Source organism: Canis lupus, chromosome 10, assembly GCF_003254725.2.
Source record: "Canis lupus dingo isolate Sandy chromosome 10, ASM325472v2, whole genome shotgun sequence".
Taxonomy (NCBI): domain Eukaryota; kingdom Metazoa; phylum Chordata; class Mammalia; order Carnivora; family Canidae; genus Canis; species Canis lupus.
The window spans coordinates 20,619,635-20,635,988 of record NC_064252.1 but is presented as its reverse complement, the minus strand read 5'-3'; the positions used below and the strand labels follow the sequence as shown (position 1 = coordinate 20,635,988).

General features: G+C 47.2%; 1 protein-coding gene across 1 annotated transcript; it reads right to left on the bottom strand.

The window, feature by feature from the left end:
- Positions 1 to 6,236: 6,236 nt before the first annotated feature.
- On the bottom strand, positions 6,237 to 13,991 carry PKDREJ (polycystin family receptor for egg jelly). The gene has a single exon (XM_049115239.1). It carries the CDS (start codon positions 13,967 to 13,969, stop codon positions 7,181 to 7,183), a length of 6,789 nt encoding a protein of 2,262 aa, XP_048971196.1. The 5' UTR covers positions 13,970 to 13,991; the 3' UTR covers positions 6,237 to 7,180.
- Positions 13,992 to 16,354: the final 2,363 nt, after the last annotated feature.

Below are 16,354 nucleotides of genomic sequence, written 5' to 3'. Positions count from 1 at the left end.
ACAGCGATAGCATTCTTTGGATTGATTCCAAGATTACATATACTGTTGAAATTGGTTTTTTCTGGATCTGCCCAAAGATGGACCAACTGGACGAAGCATTTTTTTTTTAAGATTTTATTTATTTCATGAGACACAGAGAGAGAGAGAGAGGCAGGCTCCATCCAGGGAGCCCGATGTGGGACTCCATCCTGGGTCTCCAGGGTCATGCCCTGGGCCAAAGGCAGGTGCTAAACCGCTGAGCCCGAAGCTTTTCTTTTCTTTTCTTTTCTTTTTTTTTCTTTTCTTTTCTTTTCTTTTCTTTTCTTTTCTTTTCTTTTCTTTTCTTTTCTTTTTTAAAGATTTATTTATTTATTTATCATAGACATAGAGAGAGAGAAAGAGGCAGAGACACAGGAGGAGGGAGAAGCAGACTCCATGCAGGGAGCCCGACGTGGGACTGGATTGGGGGACCCCAGAATCAGGCCCTGGGCCAAGGCAGCACTAAACTGCTGAGCCACCCAGGGAGCCCCACTCCCCCCGCCCCGCCAAGCTTTTCATATATGACCTGCAACTTCTCAGATACATGACTGTGGTCTCATGAATACTCTTAAAGCCGGTAGGCTAGACAAGTTAGAAAAGCTAAGCAAAATATTCAAAGAGCAAATAATCACGGTCTTTGGCAGAAAACAAAATTAATTTTGAATTTGAGCTGTCCACAGTTTTTAGTAGAAGAAAAAAAAATCTGAAAGGATTAAAAATATCTCAAAATGTCTCAAAAAATGGTTTGCTAAAAGAAACTAAATATTTACAGATGAATCTTGGGAAATACAATAAACCACTTGTCAAGAAGAATAAAAATATGATAATCTTTTTAAAAAAGAGAAACTGGGTGTAAAATAAGTGCTGTATCAAGACAACGAAAAGACAAGCCACAGAATGGGGGGGGGGGGGATGTATATGGTAAAGGGCTATTTTCCAAAATGTACGAATGACTCTTAAAACTCAAAACAACCAACCTGATTTAAAAATCAGCCAAAGACCTGAACAGACATCTCACCAAAGAAAATATACAGGTGACAAATAAGCATATGAAAAGATGCTCCACATCCTATGTCATCAAGGAAATGTGGATTAAAATAATGAGCTACCACTCCATACCTATTAGAATGGCCAAAATCCAAATGCTGCCAACAGCAACTGCTGAGGAGGATGTGAAGCAACAGGAACTCTCCTTCATGGCTGGCAGGAATACAAAATGGTACAGCTGTTTTGGAAGATGGCTTGGCATTTTATTACAGAACTAAACATATTCTCACCATATAATCCAGCAATTGCACCCCTTGGTATTCATCCAAAGGAGTTAGAACTTATGTTCACACAAAAACCTGCATGTGGATGTTCTTTTCAGCTTTTTTTTTTTAAAGATTTCTTTATTTGGGGGCACCTGGGTGGCTTAGTGGTTGAGCATCTGCCTTTGGCTCAGGTGGTGATCCCAAGGTCATGGGATTGAGTCCCACGTCAGGCTCCCCTCAAGGATCCTTAAAAAAAAAAAAAAAAAAAGAGGCTCCTTGACATTAGACATTAAATATTATTAGAGAGAACAAGCGGGTGGAATGGCAGGGGGAGAGGGGAGAAGCAAACTCCTTGCTGAGCAAGAAGCCTGCTGTGGGGCTCGATCCCAGAAGATCCCAGGATCATGACCTGAGCCAAAGGCAGATGCTTTACTGGCTGAGCCACCCAGGTGTGCCATCATAGCAGCTTTATTCATAATTGCCAAAACTTGGAAGCAACCAAGATGTCCTTTAGTGGGCGAATCGATAAGTAAACTGTGATCCATCCAGGCAATGGAATCTTACTCGAAACTAAAAAGAGAGGAGCTACCGAGCCATGAAGGAAACTTAAATGCATATTCTTAAGTGAAAGCAGCCAGTCTGAAAAGCTTACTTGTTATACAATTCTCACTATGTGACATTCTGGGAAAGGCAAAACGGGAGACAGTTAAAAAAAAAAAAAATCAATGTTTGCCCCATGTTAGAGGGGAGGGATGAATAGGTGGGATGATGAGGACTATCAGGACAGTAAAACTACTCTGCATGCCACTATGATGGTGGATACATATCATTATACATTTGTCCAAATTCATAGAACGTGGGACATAGAGTGAGCCCTGAAGTCAACCATGTAGATTCACCAGTTGTAACAAATGAGCCACCTGGGGGAGGTTGATGATGGGGGAGGGGGCTGTGCCTGCGCGGGGGTCAGGGTTCTATGGAAAATTTCTGTAGCTTCTGCCCAAGTTTGATGTGAGCCTAAAACTGGCCTAAATTTTTTTTAAAAAACACCAAAATGTGGGGCACGTGGGTGGCTCAGTGGTTGAGAGTCTGCCTTCAGCTCAGGGCGTGATCCCAGGTGTTCTGGGATCAAGTCCCACATCAGGCTCCCTGCAGGGAGCCTGCTTCTTCTTCTGCCTATGTCTCTGTGTCTCTCATCAATAAATAAAATCTTTAAAACAAACAAACAAAACGAAACCACCAAAATGACATTCACATTCAATATAGGGAAATTAGAACTAGGGAACCGAAACACTTGCTGGGGCCTGAATGAGAAGATTCATGTACAAATAATCCTAGAACTCATTTCTATAGAGACTATTTTCTGGCCACTTTAGATCGAGGCAGAGTTTCTACCGAAGAGGAATTTGAGCAACACGAAAGGCCTGCCACGGTTGCCACTTTTATGATATCCCAGCACTGAAAAATGTGAAAATAGAAAAACATAAACACCCTGTGGACTGAGGTAAATTGTAAGGAACAGTGGTGGTAGTGAAATGAGGGCAAAATTTAAATCAGGGAAGGAAAAATTTTGTGGGAGTTTTTTATATGCACTCTTTGCAATGTTCAGACAGGACATCAACACTGGTGATTTGATTCTAAACCTAAAGCTTTACAAATTTTATTGACAATTCCAGTTGCTACCCCCTCTGCAGAATGAATTTTCTCCCAACTGAGATAATCAGAAACAGTATGGACACTCTGATGACTCAGGAAAAGTTGTCTAGTGTGGCATATCATCCATAGAACAATCATGTGAAAATCTTTATTATTATCAATATAATGATTTTTCTGAAACGAAGGCAAGAGAACAAAGCTTTATGGAATACATATGTAAGACTTTACAGATTGATCGGGAATGTCTTTTTGCTCATCCAAGCACTGGTGGCCCATCAGAAGAACACCCAGAGGTCCACAATGATAATTTGGTTATCTTTGGTATTTTGCCAATTTGTAGTTCTAGGAAAACCATTGTGTTATGTATAATATTTTTTTGTCATTACATAGGTGTATTTGTCAAGGTAGGTAGATATAACTTATTTTATGTAATAGTTTGTAGCTTGTTTTATAACCTTTAAATATTTAGACATATGGAGACTTATAGTATCTCCTGGTGCCACCCTCCCCCCATGTTAGGAGTTGCTTGCTGGGGAAGATAATTACCCATATGTTGTGGCAGTTCTTACGAACTGTGTATCAATGTGGTCTTAAAAGAATAACTTTTAAAAGTCACAATCCTGAACAAATAGTGCACATTGTGTATCTCGGTGAAGACTGAGAAAGGAAGCCTGAAGATGGGAAGAAAAAAAAAAAAAAAGCATTGACTGCAGACTAGACTCTAAAGCAAAGCATTGCTGGCAGCAACAAAAGGGTGCTGGTGTGGAAGATTCACTCTTCACGCACCTCATTCCGCCCTTGAGAATAATCCTATTCATCCCTGTCTCCACCTCTGCCAGGAAAATTAAGGTCTAAAAGATTGCATTTTGCTTTTAGTTTTAATAAAATTTCAGGAGCAGGCCTGAGTTTTTTATTTTTTATTTTTTTATTTTTATTTTTTTTAAAAGAAAACTTTTAAAAGTACAATATACATAGAGAGAAGGCCATACCTCCTAAGTGCCCAGCAAGACGAATCTCCACAAAATAGAACGACAGGCTCACCAGCCCCCAGGGAAGCCCTGCGTGATGCGTGGACACCCACCTGCCACACACCACGCCAGAGCTCCCTTCTGGCTCAGGGGGAGGTTTGGTTCCCCATGGAGTGGTGGAGGAGGTTGCATTTATTTATTTTTTTAAAGGTTTTATTTATTCATTCATGAGAGACACACAGAGAGAGAGAGAGAGGGAGAGAGAGAGGCAGAGACACAGGCAGAGGGAGAAGCAGGCTCCATGCAAGGAGCCCCACACGGGACTCGATCCTGAGACTCCGGGATCATGCCCTGGGCCAAAGGCAGACGCTAAACCGCTGAGCTACCTAGGCGTCCCGGGGGTTTCATTTAGAGACCTGTTCTGGCCACCCGTAGACAAAATACCTTTTGTGATGTATCGTTTTTAAGTAAATTTCTAACAGTAAAACAAACACTTTGCAGGCCTCAAAAAAGCAAGTTTTCATAACTAACCAAAGAGTCTGAGATGGATGAAGCTCCCCAGTAGCTGCAGATGGAGAGATGTCTCTGCATGTAGGACTCTTGAAATCCTGAGCTGGTAAGGGGCTAAAGTGAGAACAAATCTGAGAAGGTTCATCTTGGTTTCCTATTGGGTGCACACACCTGGGTGTTCAGAACTGTCACATTAGTCTAGGATGAGAACAGAAGGATTTTTAGAAACAGCTTTCAAATTGCTGAGTTGTGGGGCACCTGGGTGCTCAGCCGGTTAAGTGTCTGACTCCTGATTTCTACTCGGGTCACGATCTCGGGGTCTTGAGCTCATCGAGCCCCACTTTGGGCTCCACACTCTGTGCAGAGGCTGCTTGTCCCTCTCCCTCGCTCTCTCTTAAATAAAATCTTAAAAAAAAAATAATACATAAAATCGCTGAGTTGCAGTTTTGCTGCCTGAATTGCACTGGGTCCTCAGATAAACCAATGTGGATGGAGATTTTTCCTCCTGTGCAAGGAAGCAGCCACAGTCCAACAGGAGGAAAAAATCTAGAACTACTTCAACTTTTGTTTTCTGCGCATGAGAGTAAAGTCATAATAATAATAAAATGGCCTTCAAAAGAACCTGCATTTTTGTCTCACTTGTTATTCTGTTTTCCTGGTAATATTGTCATTGGCATTTCTACATCTTTTTTTTTTTTTTTTTTTTTTTTAGATTTTATTTATTTATTCACGAGAGACACAGAGAGCAAGGCAGAGACACAGGTAGAGGTAGAAGCAGGCTCCCTGTGGGGAGCCCGATATGGGACTCAATCCCAGGACCCCGGGATCACGCCCTGAGCCGAAGGCAGACACTGAGCCACCCAGGCATCCCTATATTTCTTAACTAGATAATAGTTATCATTGCTCTATTGGATTAGAAGGCCCCTGGCACTCTCTTCTTTCCCATTATGCTTGGGAAAGTCCTGTGACTCCCAGACTTCTCATCGTAACCAGAAGTTAAAAGCCTGGTCTCCTTCGTAGGACCTAGAGCTGCCTCCCTGGTCCTCAGACAGCATCCGTGTTGGTACCAGGAGGGCCAGGTCCCCTTCCTGGGCCTGAGGCCTCTCCAGCTGGGCCTGCCCACTCGGGCCCTGTAACTCGCTCTTTCCCAATGCACAGCTCTGGGTCATGGGGTACGTTCACCCCCAGAGCACTCTTCCTGGGAAGGGAGACCGACCAGTCTACCTGAAGCCTGGAGAGGGGCCGAGGCTTCAGCTGATTGCTAATTTGGGAGTGTCTGAGAGCACCCATCCATGGAGCATGAATCTCTGCCTCACCTGTGTGGGTCTTCCAAGCTCTCAGGGGAGGATGGTTCAGGCTTCCTGTGGCCGGGGCTCACATTCTCATCCTGGGATTCCATAAGCAAGGACATCTACCTATCTGGAGCCCAACTGGCCTCTAAATGTAAAAAATAATTATTTGGCCATCATGTTTACTTTTTCTCAATCTGTTCAGAAGCTGGGTGGTAAAGGAGGTGACATCTATGAATGTGAACTCCAGCTGAGGCCAGTGGGCCAGAATGGACCCAGCGACTCCCATGACCTCCCCACCAGGGGACTTAACAAATCCAAACCTGACCTTCGGATCCTACTGTGTGACTGGGATGGAATGTGTGTGCGCGCCTGTGAGCCATTCCAGTAGAGCTGAGGACCGCGGGGGCATCAAGTGAGTAAGAAGTGCTTGGGACAAAGTTGTCGCCCACCTGATTGAGTCGTCCCCTTTCACTGGCTCTCAATGTGGAGGGCAGGAGCCACCTGTATATATGCCCCTCACGCAGAAATCACGGCAAGTCTCACAGAAGAAATCTCACATTTAATTCTGATAAAGTTTAAAGTGGCATCTACATAAATGAACATGCTTCTGGGCAGAACAATAAGAATTATGAGCCCATATTTCTCTTAAACAAACAAACAAACAAAAAAACACATTTTCTGTATTATTCGGAAATAATCCACCATGCTGTTAATAACCCAAAGCCCAAGTCCTGGATGGATATACTGTTTTAGTCAACATATAGAACGTTTACTATCTTTCAACATGAACCCACTCCTTCCCCCCCCACCCCACACATGTTTTTTTGTTGTTTAACAAAATTCATGTCTAATGACTGGAATATGTTATTAAATTTTACACCTTTAACTTGCAATAGCCCTAAGGAGTAGATGGGAAGCTGCTGACCCTCAGCGCCCATCCTTGAATTCAAAAGCAGGAGCACAAATCTCGGAATTCCCCACAAGGTCCCTCCAGGCCTGGCCCAGCTGGATTGTGTTGGGGGTGTGGAAGAGGGGAGGCCTGGTGGGGGCAGTGCTGGGAAGGGTGCTCCAGATCTGGAAAAGGAACTCCTAGAGGGGCTGATGAGCCACAAGCTCTTGGCTCTCAGTCCCAGGGAGAATGCTTTGCCCTGGTAAGGTGGAGGCGGCGGGGGGCGGGGGAGGGGGGGCTTGAGTTCTCTCTCTCTCTCAGCTCTGGGTCTCTAATACTCTAACCTGCTATGGGCTCCCAAGACACCTAATTCCCCTATAGAGGAGGAATTAGCCCCTGGCTCCCATGTCGCAGAACTGCCCTACATTCCAACACTCAAGAGCAGAGGCCAAAAGTGGAGACACTTCCAAAAGTAGGGGTGTGCATTTTGAAGGGCATGGGTAGAGAGCACCACTGAGCCACTGAACATTACCTATACCCACAGAATGAGCATCTGGGGGAACTCTTGCCCTTGGTTCTCAACCCTGTCACTCATCACACAACAAGATAAACCATTTTCTTCCCATTAATGTTTCTGGTCTTCAGCCCCAGATACCGGCGGCTGTTCTTCTCTGGCTGTCCATACAGCATGTCAACAAAGAACTCTGGTTCATCTTCGTCCTTAGGTTGGAAGGTCAGAAACCTAAATATAGCTCTCAGCTTGCGACACAGATAGGTCATGGCTTCCGCTTCGTCTGACGGTTCCTCATACACGGGCTGCTTCATTTCCTCATAGGCAGACAAAATCACTGCCTGAAATAAGTTGATCAGTATGCAGATCATCACCAGCATGAAAGATGAGAGGAACAGGACCCCCAGAACCCTGTTGTTGGAGAATTCCGTGTTCTGAAATGCTGAGACGCAATAGGAAAATATTGTCTGTGTGGCGTGAACCAAGTTGCTGTAGTTCCACTCGTGTTGACCGAACACCAGGTAGCCAAAGGCCATGTACACGAAGCAGTACACGGACACCACAAGCGCCATGTGGCAAATGCCAGGAAGGGCAGTCTGAATGGCCCTCTGGGCCAAGCGCACATCGTAAAAGAATCTGGAATACCTGAGGGTCTTCAAGATGGTCAGAAATAACAGGAAACCCAAAATGATCCTCATGACGTGATCTACTTGAGAAACCGAATGAAAGGGAATGAAATCGTCAGGGTTCGACAAGTAAGACCGGATTATGCCAGTGGCCAAGAAGTTCTTCTGGAAGAAAAGCACGATGAGCACGGTAAATATGCATTTTAAAGCAAAGTTGAGCAGATTGTACACGCTTCTCACGTAGGAGGCCCTTTCTTGCAAGATGACGTAGACCTCGTCGAAAACGTAGGCTAAAAAAAAGATGAGAATGGCCACATACAAGTAGATTTCGGCTGAAGTTTCCCTGTTGAAGTCAGCAAGCGAAAAGGAGTGCACGGATATGCTTGTGTTTACAACTCCTAACTGAGACACCTCGAAAATGACCGAAATGCTACAGAACAGGCTGATGTCTGGGTTGAAGGTGGTCAGCTCCAGAAGCACGGCCCATGTCTTCTCGTCAAGCCAGTTGCTGCTCTGCAGGTTCCTGAGCCTCACCGTGGAATTAAACTGCTGCTGCTTGGGGAAAAAATAGAAGGCGTAGCCTCCGGACCCATAGGTGTGTAAGAGTCCATGGGAGAAATATGCCCACACCTTCTCTGGGGGCTTGTAGGTAAACCCGTTGGTATTCTTGTCCACTGCCCTCTTAGTCACTGTATTCCAAAGGTCAGTGTAGTTTCTCGTGTCTTCCAGGTCGGTGCCATAGCTGGGATGACAGCGGATCTCTTGCTCCATGCCAGTGTGCGCAAAGCTTTTGGCAGGCGGGCAGAGTTTGTCACCAGGTTTTGCCCTCACCTGCCTCAGCAGGGGGAGACCCAGGATTTTAGAGGAGCTATCGGGTAGATATGTTGGATCCTGTTCGTTGTGGAACAGAGGCACCAGCACGCTGTTCAGCCACCTGTAGATGTCTGCCAGCTTGGTCACCGAGCTGAGATCCACGGAGAACTGATCGCGAATGAACTGGTTATAGTAGAAGCTGTCTGTGTGGCGCAGGAGGGCAAGGAGACTCAGCAGGAGGGCGAGAAAGATGAAGTGAGTCAGGATGTAACTCAGAAACAGGAACGCCCTCCTCTTGATTCTCTTCTTTCTTTGGAATATTCTGATTTCGTCTTCGGTCAGAGGCTGGTACATCCTGGAGTTTCGGAGCTGCAGGATCTGCTCGTGTCGCTTCTCCAGTTCTTCGGGGCTGAAGCTCCTGCTGTGCAGCTTGATCTCGGTGTAGCAGTACCCGCTTGTCCACGAGAGATTTTTACAGTACTTGCGCCAATTTCCTCTGAGGGCTGACAAGAATACGATTTTAGACGGCTGCACCAGAAAGACGGACAGACAGAAGGAACAGAACGATGCAAAGAGCCATTCTATCGACTTATCATAGCCATAGGTCAGCCCATAAAACACAATGAAGAAGGAAGCTATGCTGGACGTGATGAAAATCAGGACCCACGCTAGGTACACGCAATACCAAGGCAGATTGACCCTGCACTTCTTGTCAATTTCGAGGTGATGGCTCACTATCAGAGACGGCTCTGTCATAGTGACAGGTTGGGCATTTTGATTTTTATTGTCTTTTGCGTTCTGGTTACTGGCTTTGGTTTTTTTCTTCTGGGGGCCTGAGACCTTGCTCTGTCCTTTCTTATGCGGGTGCAGTGCCACGGGGGGGTCCTTGGCCGAAGCCTCCTGAGGTCTGGCGCTTTTCCCGGGTGGCAGCTTCAAAGCCACCTTGGTCTGTGCGTCCACCATTTCCAGAGCATGCCACTTTTCCAGATATTCCTCCCAGTGTTCGCTCGTTGGCACCAAAGAATTCTTCCGGGGAGCTGACTCTTCTAGAGCCACACGAGGTTCCCTCTGGGAGTAGGTGAACAGAAAATCGACCAATAGTTGCACCGGGATTGTAATTAAGACACTTTCCAGGCCTATCATCATTGACCTGATGTACCTTCTCTCCTCCGGCTCCGTTTCATCTTCTGGATTGAGATTAAAGAACATGATATTGCACAGAAGGGACGCCATGAGCATCGCCAAACAGCAGGACAGTCTCTGCAGCCTATTGAATGGCCTGGCCACGACACTAGAGAAAATAGAGAACCACGTGTGATTTCTCCCCAGCTTGTATATCGAATCTATCAGGAAAAAGTCCATTTTGTTCAGAGGCTGGTCTGGGTGGGTCACAGGAAATGTTCTGTCCAAAGAGGTGTCAATAGAAAACCATCTTCGGCACATGAACAGCCAGATTTGTCTGCTGAACACGTTTTCCACTTTGATTCTGCTCAGATACCAACTGGGAGCTCTGCCCTCATTGTTGTGCCACACACGAATGGAATGGATGTCTCCCAGGTCACTTTTCGTGGTTAGGAGGAAAGAGTTGATGTTTCCCCGGCGGAGGGTTGTAAAATATGGATGGCTCAAACAATGCACATCGCTGTCACCTTCGGTTCCCTTAAGTTGGATGAAGACATTGGCCCTGGTCCCAGACCTACAACGGCTTCCCGTAAAAATAGTGATGAGGTAACATACCTTATCATAAGGATCATTATCGAGTATAATTATCACTTGATGCCGAAGAAACCGATCCATTCCATCCCGATGCAAGGCCCAGAAAGCTAGAATTAGGTACATGAGCATAATGAAAAGTACAGTGAAGAGTGTCACAGGGTTCTGGGTAACGTTCTTGATGACCTCCAACCGCAGATCTACGGCATTAGGGATCACGATCACCTTGGCCGTCAAAAAGTGGGTTTGCAGGTGCTTGCCGGCTTTTCTTATTGCGTCCAGCTGCCGCCGGGCCCTCCCTGAGTGTTTGCAGATGCAGTGCACTCGGCGCCAGGTGGTCTTCTCTCCGAGAACACAGGTATCTTCTCTCCAATCACTCTGGATCCCATACATGTCTAAGCAGTAAGCACCGAAGAGAGCAATTCTCACCAGCTTTACACTGGGTACCATGACGAAACGAGGCGCCTGCAGAACTATGATCATGGCACACTCGGTCGAGCCGCTTCGCTGAGCTATGACTTGCAGCAGGGACGGTGGAATGCAAACCACGCGGGCCTCCTTAACCGTACAGGCTGAGTCAAACAGGTCACTTTGGTTGGCCACAGGAGGGATGTCATAGGGCACGAAGAAGGTGGCGACCAGAGCACTGGGGGTGATTTGACTGCCGGCATATACCAGTACGGTGAAAATCACGGTCACTTCCGTCACAATGTGAACCAGCACCTCCTTGACTACACTGCTGTCCACCTCAAAGCTAAACTCCCCTGTTGTCCTTTTCAAGGACTCCTCGACTTTACCAGGCTCATTGCTGGGGCCCATGGTGAGATTAAAAGCCGCAAAGCTCAAGTTTTTTCTGGTGATGTACACTTCCGCTATGTCAGGCACGATCTCTGTCACACTGCCACTTGGTGTGGTTCCTGTCATTCTGAATCCAACCACCTCCACAGAGTAGTTTTCCTGATACTTCAGCCAAGGAAAGGGATCGTCTACAAACTCACAAAACATGATGGAAATTGGGGCATTTGCAGGCAGACTAGGAACACTGCTCACGTTGAGCGTCGGGTTAAAGTAATTTCGACTGGTTAGCTTATTGCCGAAGGCATTGGTGACATCCCACTTCTCGGTCTTTCTGAGGTACATGTTTAAGCTGGAAGCCGTCAGCGCAGTGGTCTCATTCCCCGGCACTTTGCTGTCCAGTATTGTGTCTGCTAGGAGTTCCATCTCGTAGAAAGGCTCGTCAACCACTTCATAGTTAACAATCATTTTAATGATGTTAGACAAGGTTGTTAATATCCCAGTGCTCATGATCTCTATTTGCTCAGAGTGGCGGTGTGCATCCCTCTGTCGAGACTGTTGTAGGGCTTGGTTTGCTTGCCAGATCCTCACCGTGGCAAGCTTCTGAGTCATTAGGGTGCATCCAGAGGTGGTCTGAGTTAATTTAGCAATGCTCATGACCACTTGGCTAATTTCCACCAAAGTGCTATTGGGAAGAACGAAAGTCTGGTTGACAAGGTATTCTTGGAGTCTGGCTTTGTCAGCTTGCAAAGTCAATTCAGGTTTTAAGCTGTTCAAGACAGAAGCTGCGATAAATATTAAATAACCTGCAGGTAAAAATTCCCTGTTTCGAAGCAAAGCAGATAGTGATGAATTCGTTCCCATGGTGAAATTGAATAACTGGTCGAGCACATCCTTTGCTGAAAATTCGTCCGTTGGAGAGTGTACAGTGGAGTACAAAGTCACCTGAGAAAAAGCTCCTAGAGAGTCATACACCTGAACGTATATCTTCATGGCATAATGATTCGCCAACATGCCAACAGGGAGAAAGGAAGGGGGTGCTGTGGACTGATTCCCCAAATACAGGATGGCCCCCAAACTGTTCTCTTTTACAGAACTGATCTGACCAAACCCATGCAAATCAGAAACAATTATTTTGTATGTAAGAGGGATGTTATTGTCCTTAAAATTCTGACATTGGATGACAAACTTGGTAATAAATGAAACTCCTTTAGGTGGATCAATGGTGCAGTGTCCAATTTGAGGGACACGGTTAATAATAAAGGAGTGCCTGAAATGCAAGTCATGCCCACTCCAACTTGCTATATGCCCAGAAATCCAAAACTGAGCTTCAGAAAAATTCCTAAAAACAAAAGCTTTAAGAGTCAAATAAGCACTAGTCTTCCCTGTTGTGGTGTGTCTCACCCAATCAAATGGTACCTGACTACCGTTAGACGACAGAAGTGACCATTCATAGAGATCAAGACTTGATGAACAATTCGTACAATTTAGAAACAAAGAAAATCTATCCGAAATAACCAAAACCGCATCACAATTTTCAATGCATGAAATGCTGGCTACAGGTGCAGGTCCTTTGAGCACGTGTACCGTTCTGTCGACAAAGCCTTTCCTACCACCCTTTCGGATCACCAGTCTGAAAAAATAGACACCTCCACCTTTAAGTGTTCCTGGTGGAATTGTTAAGACAGGGCCAGAGGCCCTTGGCCACCTCAGATTAGTATAATGTGGGAAACAGACTTTGTTGCTCATCACTGTGATTTTATCTCCCCGGTACTGTTTTGGCTCTGTGGTACAGTACCAAGAGAAAATGAGTCCCTCTAAAGGATTGTCAGAGTCGGGGTCAGAGGAACCTGATCCATTCAGAAGAAGCGTGTCTGTGAAGTTAATCGTTATGTTGGGATTCTCAGCAATGACTGCCTGTAGGTCACTTTTGGTGATGTTAACATAGATGATATCCGAGCCCACTGCCGCAATTGTTCTGTTTCTCTCTACGTAAAAGATCAGTGAGAAATTAAACACATACATCCCCCAAGCTAAAGACTTTGGGGGGATATACAGATATACGGGATTTATCCCCGATTGCAGCTCTGGTACATCCAAAGGGTTACTCCAGTCTGGTACCTCAGATGCGGAGGAAACGGAAAAGACTTGCCACTGTGGAAGAATATATGAGGTGGCCGGGCAGTAGTACTTAAAAGTGACGTTGAGGATGCCCTCTTTGTTCCTCTTCACCAGCATAGGAACACCTTCTTGGTTCCTAGTGATCTTTACCTCGGGGACAATGCAGGGCTCCTGTGCCAGTAACTTGCAGGGCACCGAAGACTCGCCGGCTGCGGGCCCGGCCAAGTTGACAGCTTCTAGAGCAACAGGCGTGGTGGGCCCGTCCGTGGGGCACCTGGTCTTGGCCACGAGGCTGGGGTAGGGACGCGGGCCGTCGGTGGCCGGCTCGGGGGCCGCTCGGCGGAGGCGCCTCGGGGCCGAGGCCCAGCCCAGCTGCGGCCCAAAGGTGCACGGCTGCAGGTGCACCCGCGCGGGTGCCGAGGCCAGGTGGGCGCGCAGCAGGGCGCGCACCTGGACGCACAGGCGGCGCGCGGGGCTGCGGGGCAGGCAGCAGCGGCCGGTGCCAGGCCAGGCCCCGCGGGGCCGCAGGCGGAGGCGGGCGCTGCCGGTCGGCTCCCCGGGGCCCAGGGCGCCCCTCCAGGTGCGCAGCGCGGCCGCGTCTCCCTGCGCAGGGCCGCGGGTCCCGGCTCCGTGCCGCCCGGGGAGCAAGACGGCGGCCGGGGCCCGGGGAGGGGCCGGAGGCTGCGGGAGGCCGCCGCGGTCCAGGTGCAGGCCCAGGCCGAGGCCCAGGTGCAGGCCCAGGCCCAGGCCCAGGCCCAGGCTCAGGCCCAGGCCCAGGAAGAGGAGCGCGGGCCCGGGCCGCATGGAGCCGCCTTCCCCGGAGACCTGGGAGCCGCCGCTGCTGCCGCCGCCGCCGCCACAGGCCGCGCGTCCAGCCAACTGCCGCGGGGGGGTGGGGGTGGGGAGTGCGGGCAGCGGGGTCACGACCCTGCAGCGACCCTGCAGGGGCGAATGGGATGGGCTTCCGGGGTGCCCGCCCCTCCCCCCACACCCGAGGCGGGGCTGCCTCCGCGAGTGGCCGTGCAATAACACGGCCTGGTTCCGGACCAACCGCCTGCAGGGAAACCGAGAGGGACTGGTCCTCCCTGAGAGCCCAGGGAGCTCTGACTTCGGGTTTCTAACTTTGCTTTGGTTTTCCTACTTTCTTAGATGGAAACCCCGAGTCACTGCTTTTAGACCTTTGTTTTATAAATAGAAGCATTTAATGCTGTAAATGCCCCTGCAAACACTGCCTGCCTGTCTCCTGCTTATCTGTGGTGTTTGTTAGCCTTCCATTTAACACATCTCTACTCTTCCCCGGTTTGGGTTTTGACCTGGGAATTAAAATGTCTTCTTTAATTTCCAGATATTTGGAGTTTGTGTGAAATCTTATGGTTCTTGGGGCACCTGGGTGGCTCAATGGTTGAGCATCTGCCTTGGCTCGGGGTGAGATCCCAGGGTCCTGGGATAGAGTCCCACATCCTGCTCCAGGCAGGGATCCTGCTTCTCCCTCTGGCTGTGTCTCTCCCCCTCTCTGTGTGTCTCTCATGAATAAATAAAATCTTAAAAAAAAAAAAAAGAAATCTTATGGTTATTGATTTCTAACATATTCAATATGATTTGATCCCTTTACATTTATTGAGACTTGTTGGAAAGGTCATAGACTAGTGTGGTCTGCCTTGATGTATTGTCCTCAAGCACTTGAAAACACTGCATGTTCTACCGTTGTTGGGTGGGTGATCCTAAAAATGTCAAACTCAATCAAGATAGTTGGTATTGAACCCCGGATCTTCCATGTCTTTTCTGGATATTTGTCTAGTTTTTCTATCAGTTGCTGAAAGGGTGTTAATCTCTTCTATTATGACTACGAAATGGTCTATTTTACTCTTTTTTAAAATTTTTATTTATTTATGATAGTCACAGAGAGAGAGAGAGGCAGAGACATAGGCAGAGGAAGAAACAGGCTCCATGCACCGGGAGCCCGACATGGGATTCGATCCCGGGTCTCCAGGATTGCGCCCTGGGCCAAAGGCAGGAGCCAAACTGCTGCGCCACCCAGGGATCCCTATTTTACTCTTTAATCCTGTCAATTTTACCCTTAATTCTGTCAATTTTTGCTTCATATATTTTGAGGCTCTATTAGACATACATGTTTGTGATTATGTCTCAATGAATTGGTCCTTTCCTCATTATGAAATGTCTCTGTTTATCTCTACTAATAATCTTTGTGGGGTTTTTTGTTTTGTTTTGTTTTTTATCTTTTTTTTTTTTTTTAATTCATGATAGACATAGAAAGAAGAGAGAGGCAGAGACACAGGCAGAGGGAGAAGCAGGCCCCATGCAGGGAGCCCGATGCGGGACTCGATCCTGGGACCCCAGATTACGCCCTGGGCATGGGAAGCACTCAACCGCTGAGCCACCCAGTCATCCCCATAATCTTTGTTTTGAAGTCTATTTTACCTTATATTCAAATGCCAAATTATATGTTGATTGTATCTCAAAAAGAAACTGGAAAATAAAATAGCCATACTAGCCTTTTATGCTTACTGTCTCTATGGCATATACATATATTTTTTCATTCACTTACTTTCAACTTATTTATGTCTTTATATCTAAAGTGGTCTTTTGGAGGCAACATTTTTTTTTCAAGATTTTATTTATTTATTTGAGATAGAAAGAGTGAGATAGAGAGCACACAAGCAGAGGGAGGGGGAGAGGGAGAAGCAGACTCCCCACTGAGCAGGGAGCCTGATGTGGGGCTCCAGGCAGGGCTCTGTCCCAGGACTCTGTGATAATGACGTGAGCTGAGCGCTTAACCGACTGAGCTGGCCAGGCACCCCTGTAGGCAACATTTAATAGAGTTTTATTTTCTTATCCACTCTCTCTCTTTCTCTCTGAGTGCACACACCAAGGAAAGGCCATGTGAGGACATAAGAAGGCAGCCATCTGCAAACAAGGGAAACGGCCCTTACCAAGAACCGGATCATGCTGGCACCTTGACCTTGGACTTTTGGTTCCAGCTGTGAGAAATAAATGCTCACTGTTCAAATACCACCCCCCTACTCTGCCCCAGTCTATGCTATTTTGTTTTAGCAATCTGAGTTAAGACAACAAGGAAGGTCAGGGCTGAAAACTCAGATTGGGGTCATCAGAGGGCATGTAGGGAGGAGGCATAGGTGGAGAAGGAGATGGACTCTGATCTCCTCCAGT

Coding starts and splice junctions, on each gene's coding strand:
- PKDREJ (XM_049115239.1), bottom strand. CDS start 13,969: ATGCGGCCCGGGCCCGCGCTCCTCTTCCTGGGCCTGGGCCTGAGCCTG.